The sequence below is a fragment of the Oncorhynchus keta genome, chromosome 15 (genome assembly GCF_023373465.1).
Source record: "Oncorhynchus keta strain PuntledgeMale-10-30-2019 chromosome 15, Oket_V2, whole genome shotgun sequence".
Lineage (NCBI taxonomy): Eukaryota > Metazoa > Chordata > Actinopteri > Salmoniformes > Salmonidae > Oncorhynchus > Oncorhynchus keta.
This window is the reverse complement of record NC_068435.1, coordinates 10,573,980-10,600,740: the sequence shown is the minus strand read 5'-3', so window position 1 is coordinate 10,600,740 and position 26,761 is coordinate 10,573,980. Positions and strand designations below refer to the sequence as shown.

The window sequence follows — 26,761 nt, the reverse complement described above, 5'->3', positions numbered from 1 at the left end:
AACAACCTAGCTATCCATCCAATGATGAGATAGATGGTTGTTGGCCAATTTTCTTTGCTACCTGATAGTCAGGCTCCATATATGTAAATATCCCCCTTGATGAAGGGGTAATAAAAGCTGTGGTTATCCATACTGAGAACTGAGGCACACAGAGAGGTGAACTGTACTGCTCTGTGGACTGCTTTAATGCATCTGAATTTATAAACAGACCAACATTAGCTATGGCGAAATTACGCACAGACTGCATAGAAAAACCGATCCGCATGTGTTTTAGAATAATTGGTCACTTCATAGGAACACATCCGTGGTGGTTCTTCATCATCCCTGTCATTATCTCAACAGCATTAGGAAGTGGATTTTACTTTTTGGAAGACAGAACATCTAATGACATTGAAGAGGAGTTTACACCTCTAGAGGGACAGGCCAAGATGGAGAGAAAGTTTATTCAAGAATATTTCCCACAAAATGAATCCATGTTTTCCAGCTTGAGGTTGAACACAGATGGAATATATGCATGTTTCATCGCCACATCCAAGACAAACATTTTGACAGTGCCACATCTTGAGGACATATTAGTCTTGGACAGCAAAGTTCGGAACATGACTGTGGAGTTTGAGGATGAACTGTTGCAATATGTGGATATTTGCGCAACAGTGAATGGAAGTTGTTCCTACAATGCCATATTGAACATTATAGACTACAATGCCAGCAATGTTGATCTTATTAATTTGACGTTTCCAACACATACTTCTACATCTGGCATGGTTTCCTTGAGGTCAACACTTGGTAGTGTGAAAATAAACAACTCAATTGTTCAAAGTGCCAAGGCAATACAATTTTTTTACTATTTAACAGAATTCAACCAATCAAGAAGCGTCCTTTGGCTGACTGAGTTTATTAAGTTGCTCTCAGAAGAATCAACAAATGTCACAGAGGTGAGATACCATACATGCCCATCTAAACATTTCAGTGTTTTATTTGTTTTATTTTTTTCTGCCTGGACCTGCAAAGTATTTTGTAAAATGTGTTTTATAATTGTACATTTCAATATATATATATATATATATATATATATATATATATATATATATATTTTAACACATTTTATTTGTGTGTTTTCTAGGTGTCGTATTCTACATCCATGTCAAGACAGTGGGAATTCGAGAAAGTTCCAAAGTCTATTGTTCCTCTTTTCTCAATAACATATACTATTACCATGTCTTTTACAATTGTTTCATGTTTAAGGTTTGTAAAGCATTTATCTCCTTTATGTTACATGAAGTAGATGTACATGTGAGGGGGGTTGAGGGTTTGTTACATAGCACATGCCTATGACAAAATGGCGGGATCGAAGCAATGTGTCCCCGCATGGACACCCTTTAAAAAAATGTCTACGTACTTTTCATTTATGTATTACAATATGTATGGAAAGACACTTTAAATGGTTTTAATTTCTTCAGGTTGGACAACGTGAGGAATAAGGTGTGGGTGGCCACCATTGGAGTCTTTTCTACAGGACTAGCCGTTCTTTCAAGTTTCGGGATGCTGTTGTTAATGGGTGTGAAGTTCGTCATGACTGTTTCTACCTGCCCATTCTTGATACTGGGTAAGGGGAAAGCTCCGCATCCTGTCTCTTCAAACCTTCATTAGTATTTGCTTTCCATTCCTCCACACCTCATCAAAGACAAACACATCTGGTAATTATTGAAGGTAAAATAGCTTCATACCCAGAGGGCAAATAAATTCCTTATACAACCAGTATACAACCAGACCATGACGTCATTGCAACCAGTTTTGCCCACTGGTTAAGGCCTTCAAATTCATATTCTAATGTCTCACGGAACAGATTCTTCTAACATAACACAAATTCTTCATTTGAATGTCATGAATTACTTAAATGTCATGAATGTTCATGCCTTTCTCTTGTCTCAACCCACTGGGCACAGAAGTCAATTAAACATCTTTCCCAAATTGGTTCCACGTAATTTCATTGAAATGACATGGAAGCAACATTGATTCAACCAGTGTGTGCCCAGTGGGAAGTCATGTTCATGTTTGTTTACCACCTCACTCAATGGCAAACCCTTTGTGTTTAAGGTATTGGAATTGACGACATGTTCATCATGATTTCCTGTTGGCAGAAGACCAATGTCCATGATAGCGTGGTGGATCGTCTGGCCGACACCTACCAAGATGCCGCCATCTCCATCTCTATAACCACCATAACGGATGTCCTGGCGCTGTACCTGGGATACAGCTCACCCTTTCGCTCTGTTCAGACCTTCTGTCTTTACGCCGGCACAGCTATCCTTTTCTGTTACATCTACAACATCATATTCCTTGGTGCGTTTTTAGCACTGAATGGCCAGAGGGAAACTAGTAACCGGCATTGGTTCACCTGTGTGAAGATTCCAGTGGATTGTCCTCCTGGGAAGTCGAGAAGGTATGCAATCTGCTGCGTTGGTGGGGCCTATGATCATGACACCGGGACAGAGGAGGAGCAACCAATTAGCGGCTTCTTTGGGAAGTATTACGGTCCATTTCTGACCCAGAAATGGACTAAAGCGTCCATTGTGGTTCTCTACGCCGGGTATCTGGCTATCAGCTTCTATGGATGTTTTGAACTGAAGGAGGGTATTGACCTAGGGAACCTGGCTTCAGATGATTCCTACATTTCCAAATATTACAAAGACGAAAGTACGCACTTCTCTCACTATGGTCCAAACGTTATGGTGGCTGTTGATAAGTCACTTGCCTACTGGGAAGAAGACCAGCGCAAAACTCTCAGCTCCTGCATTACAGATTTTAAAAAGTTGGCATATGTTGACAAAAACTTCTTTCTTTCCTGGCTAGATTCTTTCCAAGTTTTTGCAAATGATCTTGATATAAACTCTGAAAATACCTTCAAAAGAAACCTGCTTCACTTCTTGGAAAAAAGTCCAATGACCTGGCAGGACATTCATTTCGATGCAGATAACAAGATCCGCTCGTCTCGCTTCTTTCTTCAAATGCTAAACATCAGCACGACAAAGCAACAGAAGGACATGCTGATAAGCCTCAGAAAAACTGCTAAAAAATGCCCCATCGCATTAGTGGTTTATCATCCATCGTTTATCTACTTAGACCAGTACACTGTTATTGTGGATAACACCATCCAGACGATTGTGGTTGCCACAGTGTTGATGCTGGCGATCTCCTTACTCCTGATACCCAACCCGCTCTGTTCGCTGTGGGTGGCGTTCTCCATTGGGTCGGTCATTGTGGGTGTAGTTGGATTCATGGCACTATGGGACGTGTCCCTGGACTCAATCTCCATGATAAATCTGATCATCTGTATCGGTTTCTCAGTCAACTTTTCCGCCCATGTCTCGTACGCCTTTGTCTCGAGCACCAAGGCCGACTCGAACGAAAAGGCTGTGGATGCGCTGGCCCACCTTGGGTTTCCCATAGTGCAAGGAGCTGTCTCCACCATTTTAGGGGTGGTGGCGCTCTCTTTCTCAGAAAACTACATCTTCAGGACTTTTTTCAAACTCATTTTTTTGGTTATCACGTTCGGGCTGGTTCACGGTGTTGCTTTCCTTCCTGTGTTTTTGACATTTGTTGGCATGTGCAGAAATGGGTGATGTAGATATGCAACACTAAATACATCATGTAAATAAAACATACAATATTTTTTTTTTTAGATGTTAGTGTGAATGAAATGTAGAATAGGTTGTCGGACACAGTCATTGGATATTGACTTGATACCACACCTGTTAACATTACAGCGTCAACCTTTTTGGTTATTACTCAGCATGGCTTCTCTTCATTTGCGATTGATTGGTCAGATTTTTTTTGCATCTATGTTTTTCTCTTTGTTTTAATTTGATATTTTATGTACTTATACTGTGTAGACTTTAAGCTGCATTGGCAAAACTTGTGTTCTATAAAAGTTGCATACTGTATTATAAATAAATGTTGAAAAAATGGCTATTTTACACATTTGATTCTGTCAGTGTATTTACACAGGTGCAAATGTTTGCAATGCCTGGTATATTTTAACATCTGGTTAAAGTTAAGATCATTTTCTAATTTAATAAAAAATATATATATTTTCTTCTTTAAAAAAAATATATATATACAGTGGGCCTTTGTATATACATACATAGAAACTATAGATAGTTTCTTTATCAACTTTAGTTCATTTTTGACATGCCTTGGGTGTACCCAAATCGTTGGCTGATGTTATTGATCGTCTAGAATCTTCTGGCAATCTTCTAGTTCAACATGCATACATTCTGATGTTCAGGTTAGGTGTGCATATCAAACTGATCATCAACAACAACATAAAAAATACTGAAGACAACCACAGGGGTTAAGATTATAATAATAGGGTTTCATTTATTTCCTTCGGCTGCACATAAAATTCCTCCCAACGTCTGTCGTCATATCATTGCGAGAATAAAAAGCGTGTCAGTCAATTGTAGAGCCAGTCAATGCATACGCTGCTCAAAAGCCTTCTAGCTATATACAGTGTTCCCGTTAAACCCCGTTCATATATACAACTAAAGGTGGGTAAAAAGGCCAAAAATAGGAGCTCGAAATGTGTCACTTAGACAAGTAAAACACTCAAATGTACAAAGCATACCAATAAGTTACGCTGGTTATATACTGTATAACCAATTGCACAGTGTATCATCATAATAATATTTGCCTCTAAAGAAAAGTTTATTCTTAAATGCTAAAAAAAAGGTATGGTCTTTAAAACCTCCATTGTTTCGCAATCTGAACGTTTTCAACTCGACATTAGAAGACATTTCAACGTTCTTTCATAAAGCGTTCATGCTAACCAAAGATGGAGATACTAGATTGTTGAAGCGATTGAGTATTGTCTACAGATGCATTCGACCGTTTCCCTTAACAAGTTAAAGGCTTACACATCAGCAAATGACTATGACGGTCCTTGCTTACACCACGAGGTTCTGTGCTTCTGTGTTTAAAAACATACAAGGTGAGGACATGTAAAGAAGAGATTCACAGATCTGAGGAAACGGTAGACACAGCTGGTGTTCAGATGTGAGTACACAGCAGAAGTGGGGTGAACCAGGATGAGGGGTTGTAAGGGTCTTCTAGGTTTCATTGTTACTTTGACAATTGTTTAGACCTAGAAACCAGATAACTTGAGTTATTTCGTAATTAAAATGGATGAACGAATGTTGGCTGTATTGAAACCAAAAACGACAAGGATTTAATGGCCCGTCACTGCTTAATACACCGAAGTTGGGTTTGAAGTAACAAAAGCATTTTTTCAAAGCACAGCAGCATTGCCTTCCGTCTATATACACAGCAGCTACATATTTTATCACATAATAATCAAGTACATTTTCAGACTGAGAGACATTAGAATTGAGGGTTAAGTCCAAACAGTCCCTTTTTATTTTACCTTTATTTAACTAGGCAAGTCAGTTAAGAACAAATTATTTTTTTCAATGACGGCCTAGGAACAGTGGGTTAACTGGTCTAGGAACAGTGGGTTAACTGGTCTAGGAACAGTGGGTTAACTGCCTGTTCAGGGGCAGAATGACAGATTCGTACCTTGTCAGCTCGGGGGTTTGAACTTGCAACCTTTCGGTTGCTAACCACTAGGCTACCCTACCCTCCGTTCCTAATCCATGCACGTGTACATTCCCAAAAGGCCACCTTTAAAACAGCAATTTATTAGTAGACTACTTAGGGAGAATCAGATTCCATATGAGAGACATGATTGGAAGTCACAGGTAGAAACAAATGTATTTTTATGGAGGATAGATGGTTTCATTGTGATTCTGGAGGTCTAGAGCAAGGCATTGAATCAATGGACTTGGACTTTTACTGAGCATAAAACATTTAACACATATTTACATATACACAGTGCCTTCAGGAAGTGTTCATCACACCCTTTGACTTATTCCACATTTTGTTGTGTTACAGTCTGAATTCAAAATGGATTAAATATAATTTTTTTCCTCATCCATCTTCAAACAGAAAAACAAAGTGAAAACATGTAAAAAAAAAAAAATCTCATTTGTATATAAGTATTCACATCAATACATGTTAGAATCACCTTTAGCAGCGATTACAGCCGAGTCTTTCTGGGTAAGTCTAACAGCTTTGCACACCTGGATTGTATAATATTTGCACATTATAATTTTTAAAAATTATTCAAGTTGATCATTACGAGACAGCCATTTTCTTGCCATAGCTTTTCAAGCAGATTTAAGCTAAAACTGTAACTTGGCCACTCAGGAACATTCAATGTTGTCTTGGTAAGCAACTCCAGTGCATATTTGGCCTTGTGTTTGAGGTTATTGTCCTGCTGAAATGTGAATTTGTCTCTCAGTGTCTGTTGGAAAGCAGACTGAACTGGGTTTTCCTCTAAGATTTTGCCTGTGCTTAGCTCACTTCAGTTTCTTTTTCTCCTTAAAAAAACAACAAGTCCCTAGTCCTTTCCGGTGACAAGCATACCCATAACATGATGTAGCCATCACCATGCTTGAAAATGTGAAGAGTGGTACTCTGATGTACTGTGCCACAAACATAATGCTTTGTATTCAGGAAATAAAGTTAATTTCTTGGCCCCATTTTTGCAGTATTACTTGAGTGCTTTGTTTGCCAAAAGGATGCATGTTATGGAATATTTTTTATTCTATACAGGCTTTCTTTTCACACTGTCATTATGGTTAGTATTGTTGAGTAACTACAATGTTGTTGATTCATCCTCAGTTCTAAAAAAGCCATTAAACTCTGTAACCATTTCAAAGTCACCATTGGCCTCATGGTGAAATCCCTGAGCGGTTTCCTTCCTCTCCAGCAACTGAGTTGGGCAGGACACCTGTATCTTTGTAGTGACTTGGTATATTGATCCAAAGTGTAATTAATAAACTTCACCATGCTCAAAGGGATATTCAATGTCTGCTTTTTTAGGTGCCCTTCTTTGAGAGGCATTGGAAAACCTCCCTGGTCTTTGTGGTTGAATCAGTGTATAAAATGTACTGCATGACTGAGGGAACGTACAGACAATTGTAGGTGTGTGGGGTACAGAGATGAGGTAGTCATTCAAAAATGACATTAAACACTATTATTGCACAGAGTGAATCTATGCAATTTATTAAGCACATGTTTACTCCTGAACGTATTTAGGCTTGCCCTAACAAAGGGGTTGATTACTTATCGAGTCAAGACATTTCAGCTTTTCATTTAAAAAAATCTAATTTGTAAACATAAATACACTTTTATATATTATGGGGTATTGTGTGTAGGCCAGTGACACAAAAACTTAATTTAATCTGTTTTAAATTCAGGCTGTGAATACTTCCTGAAGACACTGTACATACACACGTACAGCTCCGTAGCTCTGTTTGCGTAGACTGTGAAATTACCGTGGACAGTGATGTATCGTCTTCCCACCCCTCACCCGATCTCCCAAATTAAACCGTGACACCTCCACCCTTGGAAGTCTCATCTTGTCTCCAGGCCCTTGCCCTCCAGGACCATCTTGATCTCTCTGGCATCCAGCGTCTCATATTGCAACAGGGCGTTGGCTAGGTTCTGGTGTTCTTTTGCGTGAGACTTGAGGAGAGCCCTGGCTCGCTCGTACGAATCCTGGGGACCACACAAACCAGAGGAGATAATACATGTAGGGGTTGAGTGAATTTCTGAAAAGGGCTGGTATATATTACAATGCAATTAAGGCTTACACACACACACGCAAATTGTGCCTGTTATTTCCCTAAACTGTGATACTCTGAATAAGCTCGGTTTGAGAAATGGGAAAGATTTTTTTTTTTTTAATGTTTAAAATTGTATTTAACAAGCCAAAGAGCACTGGGTCAGGGGCTTGGAAGGATGATGGAGGTGGAAACGTACCTTTAAAAGTTTCCTGACTTCGTGTTCGATGGCAGCCTGTGTCTCTGGGCTCTGCTTGGTTTGGTCAGTGTAGGTCATGACACCCAGCTGCAACACAGGTAGGTGTGTGTGTGTGTGTGTGTGTGTGTGTGTGTGTGTGTGTGTGTGTGTGTGTGTGTGTTGTGTGTGTGTGGTGTGTGTGTGCCAATAAAGTAATTGTTGAGAATGAGGGTTCCAAGGAGAGAAAGCAAGAGCTGGCTTTATTAGATGAGATTTGAATATAATATATATGTCACGCTACAAAATTGGGTGGTTCAGCATCAAAGTTCATGCACCTGAAAAAAAATAAAGCTAATTGAATTGAGAATGAGGGTTCCAAGGCCAACACCACATGTCCTGAAAGGTATACAGTAAAAACAGCAGGACTTTGCTGACGCTTTATTAGACATGACTTCAATTTGTCTCTCCCAACCAAACGTCCAGCATCCATAACTTACCCTCTCACACATACCAAATCTGGTCACCATCATTTTTGCAATTCTGGTGGCAGCATCAAAGTCACTTGATGCACCTGAAAAAAAAATAAAAGAAGTTGAACATGTTGTTTATATAGAATTTGTTTAGTCTTTTTTTTTTAAATGAAGCACTTTTGGAAGATGATTAAATGCTCTAAAAGATATCAATGTCTCAGTGAGATACAGCACGGTGCTGGCAACACTAATGACGTGCGTTCGATTCCTGCATGGGCCACATAATATTGAAAATATTAATATTATTAATGCTCTTGTTTACGTGTTGCTGTGCGTTTTGTTGCCAACTTTACTTTGCTACCTGACAACTTTACGTTTTTTACTTTTTAATTACCGTTTATATTTTTCCCCTCACTCATGTTTTTTTTCATTCAACTTTTTCACTCCGGATGCTTTATCTGGACGTGGCGCGTCAGGACCTCCAACAGCCGAAGCTAAGTAGTAACATTAACATGATGCCTTCTAATTGCAGTCGCTGTACTCCTAATATACAGGAGAACGATCGCCTTACGGCGAGGATAGCTGTGCTACAAGCCCAGCTTCAGACGCAATCGTTAGGCAAGGGTAATTTCAGTGTAGGAAAGGATGAAACAGCGTCTGTGCCACCAGTAAGTACAGATAGTAACGTTAGTATAAATTCCCTCGCACGGTCCCTGCAGCCGGACAACTTCTCACGGTTTCTGGAGGGAAATGCTGTAGGAATGCTCAACAGGTGTCGCTCATTCAGCCGACAGAAACTTTCAACCGGTTTTCCACATTAAGCAGCGAATCGGAGTCTGAGGCCGAGCCTTCTCTTGTCTCTACTCCTCCCGTTACGGGGTCTGAGACGCCGAAGCTTCCCACTATTAGCTCTGACAAATTGAAAACTCTAGTCATTGGCGACTCCATTACCCGCAGTATTCGACATAAAACGAATCGTCCAGCGATCATACACTGTTTACCAGGGGGCAGGGCTACCGACGTTAAGGCTAATCTGAAGATGGTGCTGGCTAAAGCTAAAACTGGCGAGTGTATAGAGATATTGTTATCCACGTCGGCACCAACAATGTTAGGATGAAACAGTCAGAGATCACCAAGCGCAACATAGCTTCAGCGTATGAATCAGCTAGAAAGATATGTCGGCATCGAGTAATTGTCTCTGGCCCCCTCCCATTTAGGGGGAGTGATGAGCTCTACAGCAGAGTCTCTGGCCCCCTCCCATTTAGGGGGAGTGATGAGCTCTACAGCAGAGTCTCTGCCCCCCTCCCATTTAGGGGGAGTGATGAGCTCTACAGCAGAGTCTCACAACTCAATCGGCAGTTAAACTGTTTTTTGCCCCTCCCAAAAGATTGTAGATAATTGGCCCTCTTTCTGGGACTCACCCACAAACAGGACCAAGCCTGACCTGCTGAGGAGTGATGGACTCCATCCTAGCTGGAGGGGTGCTCTCATCTTATCTACCAACATAGACAGGGCTCTAGCTCCACAATGAAATAGGGTGCAGGCCAGCCAGCTTAGTGGAGTCTGCCACTAGCACAGTCAGTGTAGTCAGCTCAGCTATCCCCATTGAGACCCGGTCTGTGCCTCGACCTAGGTTGGGCAAAACTAAACATGGCACTGTTCGCCTTAGCAATCTCACTAGGATAAAGACCTCCATTCCTGTCATTATTGAAAGAGATCATGATACCCCACATCTCAAAATAGGGCTACTTAATGTTAGATCCCTCACTTCAAAGGCAATTATAGTCAGTGAACTAATCACTGATCATGATCTTGATGTGATTGGTCTGGCTTAAGCCTGATGAATTTACTGTGTTAAATGAGGCCTCACCTCCTGGTTACACTAGTGACCATATCCCCTGTGCATCCCGCAAAGGTGGAGGTGTTGCTAACATTTACGCTAGCAAATTTCAATTTACACTTTTTTTTCTTCATCTTTTGAGCTTCTAGTCATGAAATCTATGCAGCCTACTCAATCACCTTTTATAGCTACTGTTTACAGGCCTACTGGGCCATATACAGCGTTCCTCATTGATTTCCCAGAATTCCTATCGGACCTTGTAGTTATAGCAGATAATATTCTAATTTTTGGTGACTTTAATATTCACATGGAAAAGTCCACAGACCCAGTCCAAAAGGCTTTCGGAGTCATCATCGACTCAGTGGGTTTTGTTCAACATGTCTCTGGACCCACTCACTGTCACAGTCATACTCTGGACCTAGTTTTGTCCCATGGAATAAATGTTGTGGATCTTAATGTTTTTCCTCATAATCCTGGACTATCAGACCACCATTTTATTATGTTTGCAATTGCAACAAATAATCTGCTCAGACCCCAATCAAGGAACATCAAAAGTCATGCTATAAATTCACAGACAACACAAAGATCCCTTGATGTCCTTCCAGACTCGCTCTGTCTACCCAAGGACATCAGAGGACAAAAATCAGTTAACCACCTAATTGAGGAACTCAATTTAACCTTGCGCAATACCCTAGATGCAGTTGCACCCCTAAAAACTCAAAACATTTTTCATAAGAAACTAGCTCCCTAGTATACAGAAAATACCCGAGCTCTGAAGCAAGCTTCCAGAAAATTGGAACGGAAATGGCGCCACACCAAACTGGAAGTCTTCCGACTAGCTTGGAAAGACAGTACCGTGCAGTGTCGAAGAGCCCTTACTGCTGCTCGATCATCCTATTTTTCCAACTTAATTGAGGAAAATAAACAATCCGAAATTCCTTTTTGATACTGTTGCAAAGCTAACTAAAAAGCAGCATTCCCCAAGAGAGGATGGCTTTCACTTCAGCAGTAATAAATTCATGAACTTCTTTGAGGAAAAGATCATGATTATTAGAAAGCAAATTACGGACTCCTCTTTAAATCTGCGTATTCCTTCAAAGCTCAGTTGTCCTGAGTCTGCACAACTCTGCCAGGACCTAGAATCAAGAGAGATACCTAAGTGTTTTAGTACTATATCTCTTGACACAATTATGAAAATAATCATGGCCTCTAAACCTTCAAGCTGCATCCTGGACGCTATTCCAACTAAACTAGCTGCTTCCTGTGCTTGGTCCTCCTATGTTGAACATAATAAAAGTCTCTCTATCCACCGGATGTGTACCAAACTCACTAAAAGTGGCAGTAATAAAGCCAAACCTTGACCCAGAAAATATTAAAAAAACTATAGGCCTATATCGAATCTTCCATTCACCTCAATTTTTTTTAAAAAAGGCTGTTGCGCATCATAGCACTGTGACTGCACTTGTGAAGGTGGTAAATTACCTTAATGGCATCAGACCGAGGCTTTGCATCTGTCCTCGTGCTCCAAGACCTTAGTGCTGCTTTTGATACCATGGATCACCACATTCTTTTGGAGAGATTGGAAACCCAAATTGATCTACACAGACAAGTTCTGGCCTGGTTTAGATCTTATCTGTCGGAAACATATCAGTTTGTGTCTGTGAATGGTTTGTCCTCTGACAAATCAACTGTAAATTTCGCTAGAAGCCTGTGTTTCAGACATAAGGAAGTGGATGGCTGCAAACTTCCTCATTTTAAACTCTGACAAAACAGAGAGGCTTGTTCTAGGTCCCAAGAAACAAAAGATATTCTGTTGAATCTGACAATTAATCTTAATGGTTGTACAGTCGTCTCAAATAAAACTGTGAAGGACCTCGGCGTTACTCTGGACCCTGATCTCTCTTTTGACGGACAAATCAAGACTGTCTCAAGGACAGCTTTTTCTCATCTATGTAGTAACATTGCAAAAATCAGAAACGTTCTGTCGAAAAACAATGCAGAAAAATTAATCCATGCTTTTGTTACTTCTAGGTTAGACTACTGCAATACTCTACTTTCCGGATAAAGCACTAAATAAACTTCAGTTAGTGCTAAATACGGCTGCTAGAATCCTGACTAGAACCAAAGAATTTGATCATATTACTCCAGTGCTAGCCTCCCTACACTGGCTTCCTGTCAAGGCAAGGGCTGATTTCAAGGTTTTACTGCTAACCTACAAAGCATTACATGGGCTTGCTCCTACCTCTCGCTCTGATTTGGTCCTGCCGTACATACCTACACGTACACTACGGTCACAAGACGCAGGCCTCCTAATTGTCCCTAGAATTTCTAAGCAAACAGCTGGAGGCAGGGCTTTCTCCTATAGAGCTCAATTTTTATGGAATGATCTGCCTCCCCATGTGAGAGACGCAAACTTGGTCTCAACCTTTAAGTCTTTACTGAAGACTCCTCTTCAGTGGGTCATTGAGTGTAGCCTGGCCCAGGAGTGTGAAGGTGAACGGAAAGGCTCTGGAGCAACGAACCGCCCTTGCTGTCTCTGCCTGGCCGGTTCCCCTCTTTCCACTGGGATTCTCTGGCTCCAACCCTATTACAGGGGCTGTGTCATTGGATTACTGGTGCTCTTTCATGCCGTCCCTAGGAGGGGTGCGTCACTTGAGTGGGTTGAGTCACTGATGGGCTCTTCCTGTCTGGGTTGGAGCCCCCCTTTGGGTTGTGCCGTGGCGGAGATCTTTGTGGGCTATACTCGGCCTTGTCTCAATATGGTAAGTTGGTGGTTGAAGATTACCACTCTAGTGGTGTGGGGGCTGTGCTTTGGCAAAGTGGGTGGGGTTATATCCTTACTGTTTGGCCCTGTCCGGGGGTATCATCGGATGGGGCCACAGTGTCTCCTGACCCCTCCTGTCTCAGCCTCCAGTATTTATGTGTCGAGGGGCTAGGGTCAGTTTGTTATATCTGGGGTACTTCTCCTGTCTTATCCGGTGTCCTGTGTGAATTTAAGTATGCCCTCTCTAATTCTCTCTCTCGGAGGACCTGAGGCCTAGGACCATGCCTCAGGACTACCTGGCATGATGACTCCTTGCTGTCCCCAGTCCACCTGGCCGTGCTGCTGCTCCAGTTAACTGTTCTGCCTGTGATTATTCTTATTTGACGATGCTGGTCATTTATGAACATTTGAACATCTTGGCCATGTTCTGTTATAATCTCCACCCGGCACAGCCAGAAGAGGACTGGCCACCCCTCATAGCCTGGTTCCTCTCTAGGTTTCTTCCTAGGTTTTGGCCTTTCTAGGGAGTTTTTCCTACCCACCGTGCTTCTACACCTGCATTGCTTGCTGTTTGGGGTTTTAGGCTGGGTTTCTGTACAGCACTTTGATGTATCAGCTGATGTACGAAGGGCTATATAAAATACATTTGATTTGACGTCACTGATAATCTCTGCAATTCTGTAAGTCAGTTTGAATAACAGATACATTACCATATCATACCCTCAAAAACATAAATCCCCAACATTTAGATTAAACATTATACATTTGGATGACAGGATTACACACCTTGAGACGCACCATCCTGTTTGAGGAATATTGTTGTTACACTACATACAGTACTGCACAAGGTGTATACTGTAATTCTGTAGTCAAATTACCCTCCTACGCCCTACATCCCCCTGCATACCAGTGGTGATGAACTCATTGCCAAATATGATCTCCTCTGCCACGCGGCCTCCCATGCTGACATCCATCTGGGCCAGCAGCTGAGCACGCGTCTCACTCCAGCGGTCGTCATCTGGGAGCATGGACACCTGGAAGACAGTGGGGGGTGGGCCTGGCTGAAAATGGAACCAACCATTTCACACTTAATGTTTTCAGAAAAACATTTTAAAAAACTATTGACAAAACCACAGGAGGACTAAGGCCCTTTTCATTATATCAAAACGAGGCCTTGTGGTATTGGCTCAGTGGAATGTATTCCTAAAACACATGGAGGTCCAGATAACCTACAGCTCCTTCAGAAAGTATTCATACCCCTCGACTTATTCCACATCTTTCTGCGTTACAGGCAGCCAGAATTAAAACTTGATTAAATAGAAAGCTGACACAGACATACCCCCAGATGACATAAAGTTGTATTCACCAAAGGTGCTTCTACAAAGTATTGACTCAGTTGTGTGAGTACTTATGTAAATGAGATATTTTTGAATTACATTCTTCAATAAATTTGCAAAACAATTATTAAAAAAAAAACATGTTTTGGTGTTGTGTGCAGATTCTTAAAAAAAAAGAATAAATCAAAGAATAAATAAAATAAAATAAAATAATGAAAAAAAGCATGAATTACATTCAGTTTTTCTGAACTTAAAAAAAAAAAATTAATTAATCGGGTTTTCAAGCTTTTGGGGCGTTTTCAACAATGATGTGTATAAAGCCATCCAGGGTTTATTTACATCTTGGTCCTCGGTTGTAAAAAAGATTTTGGAAGCTAAAGAAATTCATTTATTCATGTCTAAATTCATTCTGACACATATTATACCTTAATGTATACATTTAAATTAGATTATGTTAGAAAAACAAAATTTAAATTATAAATCTTTGCTTTTCTTTTATCCTGAAAGTATTCAAAGCCTCTCAAATGGCCAATACATAGATAGCATTAGCATCAGCAATCTAAGGTTTTACACATCATTGATTTCCAAGCTACTGTGGCAGGTAAATGCAGTCAAGAGATGGCAATGTTTCAAATAGGCCAAGCTTGTGTATCACCATCAGTAGCTGACAACAAATCCGCTCGTTAACTTGATTCTTCTTACAGGTATGTACTCCTAAAGTAAAAAAGCATTGGATTGGTATAGACACGGGTGAGAGAGTTTCCTTCAACCATATTCTTTGCACCTGTCTCTGTGCTATTCCTTTTAAATCCAAGTCACAACAACCTGTTGGGATTGAGGGAAAACAGTGAGGTGAGAGGATGGGAGATGTGCGTGTGTGTGTGTGTGTGTGTGTGTGTGTGTGTGTGTGTGTGTGTGTGTGTGTGTATAATAACCTTAGTGCACAGGACACGGTGTAAGCAGTACAGTGAAATGCTTACAGTACCAGTGGTACAGCGAAATGCTACTGGTCTGTAGCCCTCCCTTCCCATCTTGTTTTCTATAGATTTTAAAATGTCCCCATTTCCAGTCCTACTTACATGACCCAGCGTAGGTCCTCTGGGCATGATGGTGGCCTTGTTGATGGGCATGGCATCCTTGGTGTAGTACGCCACGATAGCGTGGCCAGACTCGTGGTACGCCGTGATCTCCTTGTTCTTTTTATCTATCTCCACACTCCTCCTTTCTGGGCCTGTGGGAGGTAAGCGAGACCGAAAGAAGAGTTGATTTTCATAACCTGCTCAAAGATCCCTGAATCCCAAATAAACTCCTAACCCCTACGTATTATCGACTAGATTCAGCAGCGTGACGGTTTTTTCTTGAGTGGATTGATGGTGGGCTGGGAACATTATTTTAAATTAACTGCAAATTGATGGCAAGAAGCCCAAACAGATATAATATTTGACTAAACCATAATCATTTCAAACCTTGTTTACATTTGTATACATTCACATCTCTCTATAATGCGTGGGAATACTTGGGAGATGATTTCCTGGTTTTTTATGCCCCCCCCCAAAAATAGGATATATATTTTTTTTTTTACATGTATACATTTCTAGCTCAGAAAACTTGGGGGATTTTTGTTTTGTTTGAATGAGAGCGGTCAGAGAGCCTGTGGCATTCAGCACGGCCACTTGATTGTCTATAAGTAGAAATGATGTTTCTCCTCAGGAGAGGCATTTCCTTGCGTATCGGGTTTATGCAGCATTCGTTCTGCATCTTATTCATGCTGGCTTGTTGCAAGTCAGATTTTTGTGGTTGTTGAAATGTCTCTTTGGAACTCCACCCATATTAAATATTTTATTGGTTTAATAGTGGCAAGGCGTCACTAGTTTCTATCTGGACTCCGAACTCACGTCTGGGTATACGAGGCTCAGGTATAAGTAATATGGTGGCAATTCCACTTGGCCTATCAGAGAGCAAGATGGGTGTAAGCAATAGGGTGGTAGCCCATCTAACCCTCTCAGATCTAAACAGGTGGCTAGGAGGTTGAGGCTAGGGCATGATTTGTGATACAGAGGTATGTATCCATTTCGTCCCCATTCCTACAGCAGAGCTCACCCATGAGGATCTTGTCCTTGGCGAACTCCAGCTCTTTGAGGGTCACCATGTCTTTGCCGTCCACCGCCGCCTTCAGAGCCGCTTGGTTGACCAGGTTCTCCAGGTCGGCCCCGGAGAAGCCCACTGTTCCCCTGGCAATGATCCCAGCCTCCACATCTGCATGAGGAAGCCAGGTCGTTAGCAGGAATAGATACAGCTAAGCTAGGTCAACTATGGTGTGTCTTACTAGCACGTTCTTCTCTTTTAGTATGTAGCCGTAGGCTATTAACATGCAGCGATTAGCATGTTGCCACTGCAGATTCTCATATAGCCATTGTCTACAAGTATGCAGCCATTAGCATGTAGCTATTAGCATGTATCCATTAGCAAGTCATAGCATAGTCTATTAGCATACAGCCATTAGCATGTTGCCACTGTAAGATTCTCATATAGCTATAGTTTATTTGCAAGTACCCATTTAGCATTTAGCCCAGCAGATTCACTTGTGTGAAGCTATTACTCATCAGCAATAGACTCAAGCTATGATCAACATAGGTCACACATGTGTGTTGCTCACGTACCAGGGTCTACTTTAATCTTCCTAAGGTACCAGTTGAGGATCTCTGTGCGCCCTTTCACATCTGGCTTGGGAACGGTGACCTGCATGTCGAAACGTCCCGGTCGAATCAGAGCGCTAGGGAGGGGAGGGAAGGGAGTGACAGAGGTTGACTTTAGGTTAGTTTTAACATGGCAAGTCAATATGTACTCATGACAACTAATGAAACCCTGTAACAAAAACATTTAATTTTAAAAGACAGACATTTCATTGAGCAACATTATAATTGAGCAACATTATTATGAGATGAATAAAGCTTAACATACTTATCCAAAGCCTCGGGGAAGTTTGTCGCTCCAATGATAATGACCCCTTCGTTTGGTTTGAACCTGCGGGCGACAATTGTGACACGTTCAGGGAAGTCGGTGTATCCATCCTACTGGGGGGGAAAAAACGGATTGAATCAACGTTGTTTCCACATCATAAAAAATAAAAAAATAAAGTTGAATCAACGTGGAAAACTGATTGGATTTGCATAAAGTCAACAGGAATTCTGGGATTTTTTTCTTCCAACATTTAACCTAAATCCAATGACTGACATTTGTTGTTGAACTAGACGTTGAAATGACATCTGTGCCCACTGGGATGTCACGTTTCTCCACACAGAAAGTAGGGTCGTGTTTTCTACGGGAAACATTTTGCAACTTAAAAAAAAAAAAAACGGTGTTCTTGTTGGACAATCTCACGTAGATCCTCGATTTGGCTTTGTTTTATAAAATGTTTCTCCTCACCGAACACAACCCAGGAGAACCCGTTGGAAACATACCCGTCCATCTCAGCCAGTAGCTGGTTGATGGTCTGTCTGGAGTAGGGGTGCATGGGAGACTCGATCCTCTTCCCTCCAACGCTGTCCAACTCGTCAATGAAGATCACGCACGGCGTGTTTGCTTTGGCTTCCTCTGCAGATGTAACGTATAGAGAGGCTGGGTTGAAGTCTAGGGCCTCAGATATACGGTTGATAAATTATGACAAATCCATTGTTGCGACCAAGTTTGGGTTAAAAAAAAATGTTAAAAGACAATGAAAATTACTATATTAGGTTCAGGGTTGGAAGCCAGGAATGAGTGGAGACTAGAAGAGGAGATGGGACTCACTGAAGAGGTTCCTGATGCGACTGGCTCCAACCCCCACAAACATCTCATCAAACTCAGAGCCAGAGGCATAATAAAATGGTACGTTGGCTTCTCCAGCCACAGCTCTGGCCAACAGAGTCTTCCCAGTACCAGGAGGGCCAACCAGCAAGATCCCTGCACACACAGAGACAGACAGACGTAGAGAGAGCGAGAGTGATAAGAACAACTGTAATAGGTAATATACAGTTATACAATATTCACCTAACAAAGTAGACCTTTTTTATGAATATTGACTCTAAAATATTAGATTGAAATTCAATGTGGAAGTAAATAATAAGATATGTAACTAACTGTAAGAAATAGCCAATTAAAGTGGCACCAAAGTTAATGGCACCATTTTCATCTTCCATGAGGGGAAGATTGTGTTCCTGCCTAAACAACTTTTATAATTCAGAATTGTTCAGTCTACACCTGGGTTGTGTTCATTAGGGCACCAAAACGGGTACATTTTTTTAAATAAACGTTTTGAAACAGAAAACAAAAATGAACTTTTCTTACTGGACAAATCCACATAGTCCTTCTTGTTCCAGTCATGTTCCAGTCAGTCTTTTTGTTATATTTGGTGCCTAATGAACACAACCCTGATAAACTAAAGGCCATAAAAAGAGCTTGACGGTCTACTGCACCTCTCGGCAGTTTCCCTCCGAGGACGGTGAACTTCTCTGGGCTCCGGAGGAACTCCACCACCTCCTGCAGCTCGTTCTTGGCCTCCTCCACCCCTTTGACGTGCTCAAACGTCACGTTCTTCATGTGGACAGGGTCCACCGCTGAGTCCAGGCCTGATGTGGTTCGGAATCGTACTGTCCAGAACGGTTAGATTAAGGTTCGAAATCACACTGCTCGGAAATCACACTGCAAAAGCGTTCTTAGCTATGGTTCGATTTATTTTAGTTTGGCAACAAATCACCGTCTTTAAGAAGCATTCGGTAAACAAACAAAGAAAACTATATTATCATCAAGTTATCTTGATTACTCAAACTTGCTAGACATGCTTTTGTGTGTAAATTCTGAACGCATCAGCAAAGAGGTAAAGGCTCAATCTGGGATGCTGTTCAACTGTCATTTGAATGAATGAATTTCATAGGCTACCCATTGACTTATAAAGAATGTTACTTTAAAAACAGACAATATACAGCTTCAAAAACTGGTCACTCATGGACTGTGTATAAATTTAACACTGGTTACGTTTCTCCTGGCCCAACCCTCTGCAGCGAAGAGTGAAGTTTGACTAAAATGAGAGCTACAGATTGAGGCTTTAAAAAGTACACGCCAAGCTGCATGCTAGAGCGAAGGACTACAAGCTTGATTAGAGAGATGGACAAAATGAAAAGGAGCCTTTACCCGATAGGAAGGGCGTCTTGGAGAGGCCGTAGAGTCCCAGGAGCAACAGGACCAGCAGGACCAGCCTCGTCCTCCTCAGAGAGTCTGCAGAGAAGATGAGTTTCAATCCACTTTCATTCAATACGGGAAAAAAATATATGAAAGGCGGGCATGCAACAGTGAGCCTTCAGTTCCTGCAAGCTGAAACCGTGGTCATTTAATGCTCACTGCAAGAAGAGTAGAGCTGGTGACTTTCATTTTTCTGGAAGATAACGTACACCTAGGTAATGTTTAGTAGGCAGTAGAAACATTAGACAATGTTGTGAAACGAAGGAGGTGCTACATGAGCTGTTCCGTTAAGAACACCCGTTTTGGTTTTCCGTTTCGCCATGTGTCTTACTGAGCATGACCCTGGTCTTGTAGTGTAGTGTTGTATAGTGTACACTTGCCTTGTGTGCGCTGTGTCAGAGCTTGGGATTTCAGGAAGCCCTCAGCAAACCCGGTCTTAAAAGAATCTTGCTGCCCATCAGGAATATTCTTGTTCTTCATAAGCTTGTCCAAGGTTTCCACCTCCATCCCCTTATCACGTGTCAGGAGGCCCTGCATGAGACAACAGTCAGATATGTTTACAATAAAACCAGGAGCATGTTCAGTAGGAAAACATCTGGAAGATAACATTCATCTTTGTCAAATAAGATATAAAAATGTGTATTTTAAAACATTTCCAAACATTTTTCTATGGTGTGGCCTAATGAACAAGACCCAGGTACTCTCTCCAGAGAATTACAGAGTACAGACAAACCAGTGGTCTCACCTTCATAAAGGAGGGTGTAAAGCCATCTGATTCAATGGGACGCTCAAAGCCTGCCTGCAGTCGCTTGTGTTTCCCTAGAGTTTTAAAGCCTCTGTTCTGGATCCACACTGGAAACAAGTACACATACTGTATGTTCAACACATATAAAATCAAAACTACACATTTCTAAGTAGAAAGATGTTTGGTAAATATGAATGCAGTTTAGGTGTTCATGATCGCACTCAAATATGGGTGAGTGATTGTCAAAAACAGCACACAAACACCATGCCCTCCATTTCATTGAACAAACTCTTCCTCTAAAATAGACCAATAGCAACGGTAGAATAGGCTCCCATTTAAAATGGATGTCACAAGCATATGCCACTGTTGACATTTGACTTGCATTTGAAGGAGAACTGCGCTGGGATTTTTGCTGGTTATTTATTAGTCACTTAATTACAAAATAATATAATAAAATTATCTTTGATTACCTGGCCAATAGCGGAGCTCTGTACAAACTGCCTGAAGAGGGGAAGGGATCTGTTTGCAGAAAACAGGGTAGGAGGTTCCCATTTTACCACCAGAGAACCCTACGAGGACAATGGAAGGAGGGTTGGATGTGCATATTCCACCCAATAGTTAGAATCACTAATTAAATCCTGTCTCAAAAATCAACTCATTCATTGAAATACGATACTAAATTAATTCTATAATAGACATCAATCAGTGCTATACAAAAAAAACACAAAAACAAACACTTATCATAAGCGAATCATATGTATTCTATACTGCAATAACATGCAGTCAACCCCCCACACACCCTTTGATATGGGCCCTACACAAAAGGCGATTTAAACTCAGATAAATCTAAAATCGGATTACAGCTAATTGTTCAATTACCGGGTGAGTTTCCCAAAAACAAAAAGATCATGTTTAGCATTAAGCTCATCATTTGTACAAGATTAATTTAGTTTTTGAGAAACACATCAACCAGCAGCAGGGTTACTACTCACTAACCAGCAGTAGGGTTACTATAGTCATTATCTATATACAGTGGAAGTCGGAAGTTTACATACACCTTAGCCAAATACATTTAAACTCAGTTTTTCACAATTCCTGACGTTTAATCCTAGTAAAAATGCCCTGTCTTTAGGTAAATTAGGATCACCACTTTATTTAAAAAAATGTGAAATGTCAGAATAATAGGAGAGAGAATGATCTATTTCAACATGTATTTATTTCATCACATTCCCAGTGGGTCAGAAGTTTACATGCACTCAATTAGTATTTGGTAGCATTGCCTTTAAATTGTTTAACTTGGGTCAAATGTTTCAGCTAGCCTCCCACAAGCTTCCCACAATAAGTTGGGTGAATTTTGGCCCATTTCTCCTGACAGAGCTGGTTTAACTGAGTCAGGTTTGTAGGCCTCCTTGCTCGGACACGCTTTGTCAGTTCTGCCCACAACTTTTCTATAGGATGAGATCAGGGCTTTGTGATGGCCACTCCAATACCTTGACTTTGTTGTCCTTAAGCCATTTTGCCACAACTTTGGAAGTATACTTGGGGGTCATTGTCCATTTGGAAGAACCATTTGCGACCAAGCTTTAACTTCCTGACTGATGTCGTGAGATGTTGCTTCAATATATCCACATCATTTTCCAACCTCATGATGCCATCTATTTTGTGAAGTGCACCAGTCCCTCCTGCAGCAAAGCACCCCCACAACATGATGCTGCCACCCCTGTGCTTCACGGTTGGGATGGTGTTCAACCTTCCCAAGTTCTCTCACGTCACCCCGCTCCTCCGCTCTCTCCACTGGCTTCCAGTTGAAGCTCGCATCCGCTACAAGACCATGGTGCTTGCCTACGGAGCTGTGAGGGGAACGGCACCTCAGTACCTCCAGGCTCTGATCAGGCCCTACACCCAAACAAGGGCACTGTGTTCATCCACCTCTGGCCTGCTCGCCTCCCTACCACTGAGGAAGTACAGTTCCCGCTCAGCCCAGTCAAAACTGTTCGCTGCTCTGGCCCCCCAATGGTGGAACAAACTCCCTCACGACGCCAGGACAGCGGAGTCAATCACCACCTTCCGGAGACACCTGAAACCCCACCTCTTTAAGGAATACCTAGGATAGGATAAGTAATCCTTCTCCCCCCCCCCCCCCCCTTTTAAGATTTAGATGCACTATTGTAAAGTGACTGTTCCACTGGATGTCATAAGGTGAATGCACCAATTTGTAAGTCGCTCTGGATAAGAGCGTCTGCTAAATGACTTAAATGTAAATGTGTTCTTCAGCTTGCAAGCCTCCCCCTTTTTCCTCCAAACATAATGGTCATTATGGCCAAATAGATCCATTTCGGTTTCATCAGACGAGAAGACATTTCTCCATGAAGTACGATCTTTGTCCACATGTGCAGCTGCAAACCGTAGTCTGGCTTTTTTATGACAGTTTTAGAGCAGTGGCTTCTTCCTTGCTGAGCGGCCTTTCAGGTTATGTCGATATAGGACTCATTTAACTGTGGATATAGATACTTTTGTACCCGTTTCCTCCAGCATCTTCACAAGGTCCTTTGCTGTTGTTCTGTGATTCTTCCCAGAAGAGTCTCCTTCCTGAGCGGCATGATGGCTGCGTGGTGCCATGGTGTTTATACTTGCGTACTATTGCTTGTACAGATGAACGTGGTACCTTCATTGCTCCCAATTGCTCCCAAGGATGAACCAGACTTTTGGAGGTCTACAATTTTTTTTCTGAGATCTTGACTGATTTCTTTTGATTTTCACATGATGTCAAGCAAAGAGGCACTGAGTTTGAAGGTAGGCCTTGAAATACATCCACAGGTACACCTCCTATTGACTCAAATGATGTCAATTAGCCTATCAGAAGCTTCTAAAGCCATGACATCATTTTCTGGAAATTTTCCAAGCTGTTTAAAGGGCACTGTCAACTTAGTGTGTGTAAACTTCTGACCCACTGGAATTATGATACAGTGAATTATAAGTGACAATCTGTCTGTAAACAATTGTTGAAAAAAGGACTTGTGTCGTGCACAAAGTAGAAGTCCTAACTGACTTCCAAACTATTGTTTGTTATCAAGAAATTTGCGGAGTGGTTGAAAAAAAGAAGATTTAATGACTCCAACCAAAGTGTATGTAAAATTCCGACTTCAACTGTAGATGTGTCCTTTGCCTCACCATGCTTGTTGTGGAAGAAGGAATGTGAGGAGAGGTGAGAGGTCCCCCAGGCCTGTTGGCTGGGGCTGGATGAGGACAGCGACCCCTGTTGACTCAGACGTGGTACCATAGCGCTTATTAGCTCATCCAGCTGCCCCACGCCCAGGTCAGACAGGCCCAGGTCCCTCAGGCTCCACGTGAGCTACGCATACAAATCAAATGTTTTTTGTCACATTCTTCATAAACAACACATGTAGACTAACAGTGAAATGCATACTTATGAGTCCTTTCAAACGATGTAGAGAGATTTATTTTAGAAATAGAAAAATAACAACAAGGAATAAATCCACATGATAACTTGGCTACACACACAGGTTAGTGTTGGACTAGTAACCTAAAGGTTGCAAGATCGAATACCCGAGTTGACAAGGTAAAAATCTGTCGTTCTGCCCCTGAACAAGGCAGTTAACCCACTGTTCCTAGGCAGTCATTGAAAATAATAATTTGTTCTTAACTGACCTGCCAAGTTAAATAAAAAGGTCAAATAAAATGAAAACTTGTCTATATACAAAAGGATACCAGTACAGTACTGGTATATATAAAGTACAGGTACACACACAGAACACACTTTAAAATGCTTTATTTGAATCCACAAATTATACTAAATTGTAAAAGGATTCAAACATTTCAAAAGGTTACATACAGTGCATTCTGACCCCTTGATTTTTAACAAATTTTGTTACGTTACAGCCTTATTCTAAAATTGATTAAATCCCCCCCCCTCAATCTACACACAATACACCATAATAACAAAGCAAAAACAGGTTTAGAAATTTGTGCAAATTTACTACAAATAAAAAACACTGAAATATCACATCTATGTAAGTACTCAGACCAGTCACTCAGTACTTTGTTAAAGCACCTTCGGCAGCGTTTACATCCTCAAGTCTTCTATGACGCTACAAGCTTGGCACACCTGTATTTGGGGAGGTTCCTTCGCCCAAGTTTGAGCGCTCTGGAGCAGGTTTGCATCAACGATCTCTGTACTTTGCTCCATTCATCTTTCCCTCGATTATGATCATCCCAGTCCCTGAAAAATATCCCCACAGCATGATGCTGCCACCACCGAGCTTCACTGTAGGGATGGTGCCAGGTTTCCTCCAGATGTGAAGCTTGGCATTCAGGCCAAAGAGTTCAATCTTGGTTTCATCAGACCAGAGAATCTTGTTTCTCATCGTCTGAGAGTCTTTAGGTGCCAACTCCAAGGGGGCTGTCATGTGCCTTTTACTGAGGTATGGATTCCATCTGGTCACTCTACCATAAAGGCCTGATTGTGGAGATGGGAGAACCTTCCAGAAGGACAACCATCTCTGCAGCACTCCACCAGAGGAACTCTAGAGCTCTGTTAGAGTGACCATCAGGTTCTTGATCACCTCCAACCAAGGCCCTTCTCCCCCAATTGCTCAGTTTGGCCGGCCGGCCGCTTCTTGGAAGAGTCTTGGTGGTTCCAAATGTCTTCCATTTAAGATTGATGGAGGTCACAGTGTTCTTGGGAACATTCAATGCTGCAGAAATGTTGGGGTACCCTTCTCCAGATCTGTGCCTCAACACAATCCTGTCGTGGAGCTCTATGGAAAATTCCTTTGACCTCATGGCTTGGTTTTTGCTCTGACATGCACTGTCAACTGTGGGACATTATATATAGACAGCCTTTCCAAATCATGTCCAATCAATTGAATTGGACTCCTGGTGGACTCCAAGTTGTAGAAACAACTCAAGGATGCACCTGAGCTCAATTTCGAGTCTCATAGCAAAGGATCTGAATACTTATGTAAATAAGGAATTTCTGTTTTTTAAAATTTGTAATAAATTAGCAAAAATGTCTTAAAACCTGCTTCGATTCGTCATTCTGGGGTATTGTGTGTCGATTGAGGGAAAAAAATATATTTGATCCATTTTAGAATAAGGCTGTAATGTAACAAAATGTGGAAAAGTCAAGAGGTCTGAATACTTCCCGAAAGCAATGTATATGGCCACTTATGGATACAGAAATCCCCTTGTTTTCCATATAGCTAGGCTGCCCATGACAGTTGGACAGAACAGTATTGCCAGCTGCTTTGCAGATCTGCAAGCTGTAGGCCGTGTGCATGTGCATTTACCTCTGTGCTCTGCAAGTCCTGTTCCAAGGCATGCTCTCTATGCTGAGGTTTAGCAGCGGCATTGCTGCTGCCCACTGCAGTCTTCAAGTATTGGACGGCATTGATCAGGTGACTCAGGGGGATAGTGACCTGCCAGGCAACACACAACAGGAATACGTCAACTCACACACGCTAATTGCTGTTTAGTATGAAACCATTTTAAACTGTGTCCCACAACACACAATCATGCACAATGTGGGACTCTCCCAAAGTATAACCAGTAAACACTAATGCTTAATTTCTAAATTACGTCAAAGTGTTGGAATGTACCCCGACTATACGTACATTTAAAAATTAAATTAAATTTTTATTTTATTTAAATGGTGCCTTCTGGTTTGAAATGATGCATACTTTTACTTTTGATACTAAAGTATATTTAAAACCAACTCATTTTAGACTTCTCAAGTAGTATTTTTATGGGTGACTTTCACTTGAGTCATTTCCTATTAAGGTATCATTACTTTTACTCAAGTATGACAATTGGGTACTTTTTCCATCAGTGATAATGATATATATATATATATCTCATATAAAGTAATAATGGCTAGTATCCTATAGTAAATACTGTGAGCAGAACAAAATCACGCAAATCGTCATGAACCCCCACAGAAGAACAAAGTAGAAGAAAAATATACTGATAACGAAGCCATTTTATCTGTGGTAGATTCGGAAATTAAAATATTTCTTTAAAAAAAATAGCAAATCGTTAGCAAATCAAGGAGCTAAACATTTTTTTTATTTTAAATAGTATAATTTGCACTCAGTTCGATGAACCCGGGGTGGACCGGAAGCGGTTGCAAATTCAAATTCAAATTCGGTTGTAAAGATTAAGCTTTTTTTTTTGTCTCCTCAGACGTGGTGGCTAACAACGACAGAGAACCATTTATAGAGCTTCACGTGGTGAAACGAAGGATTTTCCCAAGGTAAAGCATTAATGCCGTATATATATATATATATATATATTTTTTTTTTTTTAACTCAACTGACGTTAGCAAATCGAGCTAAATAAAAGGTTACATAAAAAAAACATAGTAATCAAGAAGCTAATGTATCTAGCAAACAAAGCTAACGCTAGCTAGCATTATTTATTATCCAACCTGGCTACAGCTAGCTTTACTACCATGCACTTGTGTGTAATCTACAATTCTGGCGGCACTGTTGAGGTTAAAAACGCTAT

The 26,761-nt window shown here is 41.2% G+C and overlaps 2 protein-coding genes across 2 annotated transcripts; one reads left to right on the top strand and one right to left on the bottom strand.

Moving 5' to 3' along the window:
- The first annotated feature begins 164 nt into the window (after positions 1–164).
- Positions 165–3,962, top strand: LOC118377418 (patched domain-containing protein 3). The gene is made up of 4 exons (XM_035764317.2): positions 165–935; positions 1,124–1,245; positions 1,461–1,606; positions 2,098–3,962. The coding sequence occupies exons 1-4, from the start codon at positions 222–224 to the stop codon at positions 3,621–3,623; spliced, it is 2,508 nt and encodes an 835-aa protein (XP_035620210.1). The 5' UTR covers positions 165–221; the 3' UTR covers positions 3,624–3,962.
- A 392-nt stretch (positions 3,963–4,354) lies between these two features.
- On the bottom strand, positions 4,355–25,975 carry LOC118377419 (ATP-dependent zinc metalloprotease YME1L1-like). The gene is made up of 18 exons (XM_052462682.1): positions 25,972–25,975; positions 25,546–25,706; positions 23,408–23,588; positions 20,707–20,805; positions 20,237–20,343; positions 19,872–20,022; positions 19,444–19,527; positions 18,729–18,902; positions 18,064–18,216; positions 17,736–17,868; positions 17,236–17,298; positions 16,935–17,047; positions 16,375–16,530; positions 15,354–15,505; positions 13,845–13,971; positions 8,361–8,434; positions 7,885–7,971; positions 4,355–7,620 (listed from the first exon to the last, which is right to left on the bottom strand). Exons 1-18 carry the CDS (start codon positions 25,973–25,975, stop codon positions 7,477–7,479), a joined length of 2,163 nt encoding a protein of 720 aa, XP_052318642.1. The 3' UTR covers positions 4,355–7,476.
- Between the last annotated feature and the right edge of the window lie 786 nt (positions 25,976–26,761).

Coding starts and splice junctions, on each gene's coding strand:
- LOC118377419 (XM_052462682.1), bottom strand. Junction 18,217..18,728: donor CGGAGGGAAACTGCCGAGAG/GTGCAGTAGACC, acceptor CTGTGTGTGCAG/GGATCTTGCTGGTTGGCCCT. Junction 13,972..15,353: donor GAGGACCTACGCTGGGTCAT/GTAAGTAGGACT, acceptor ACTGTCTTCCAG/GTGTCCATGCTCCCAGATGA.
- LOC118377418 (XM_035764317.2), top strand. CDS start 222: ATGGCGAAATTACGCACAGACTGCATAGAAAAACCGATCCGCATGTGT. Junction 1,246..1,460: donor ACAATTGTTTCATGTTTAAG/GTTTGTAAAGCA, acceptor TAATTTCTTCAG/GTTGGACAACGTGAGGAATA. Junction 1,607..2,097: donor CTGCCCATTCTTGATACTGG/GTAAGGGGAAAG, acceptor TTTGTGTTTAAG/GTATTGGAATTGACGACATG.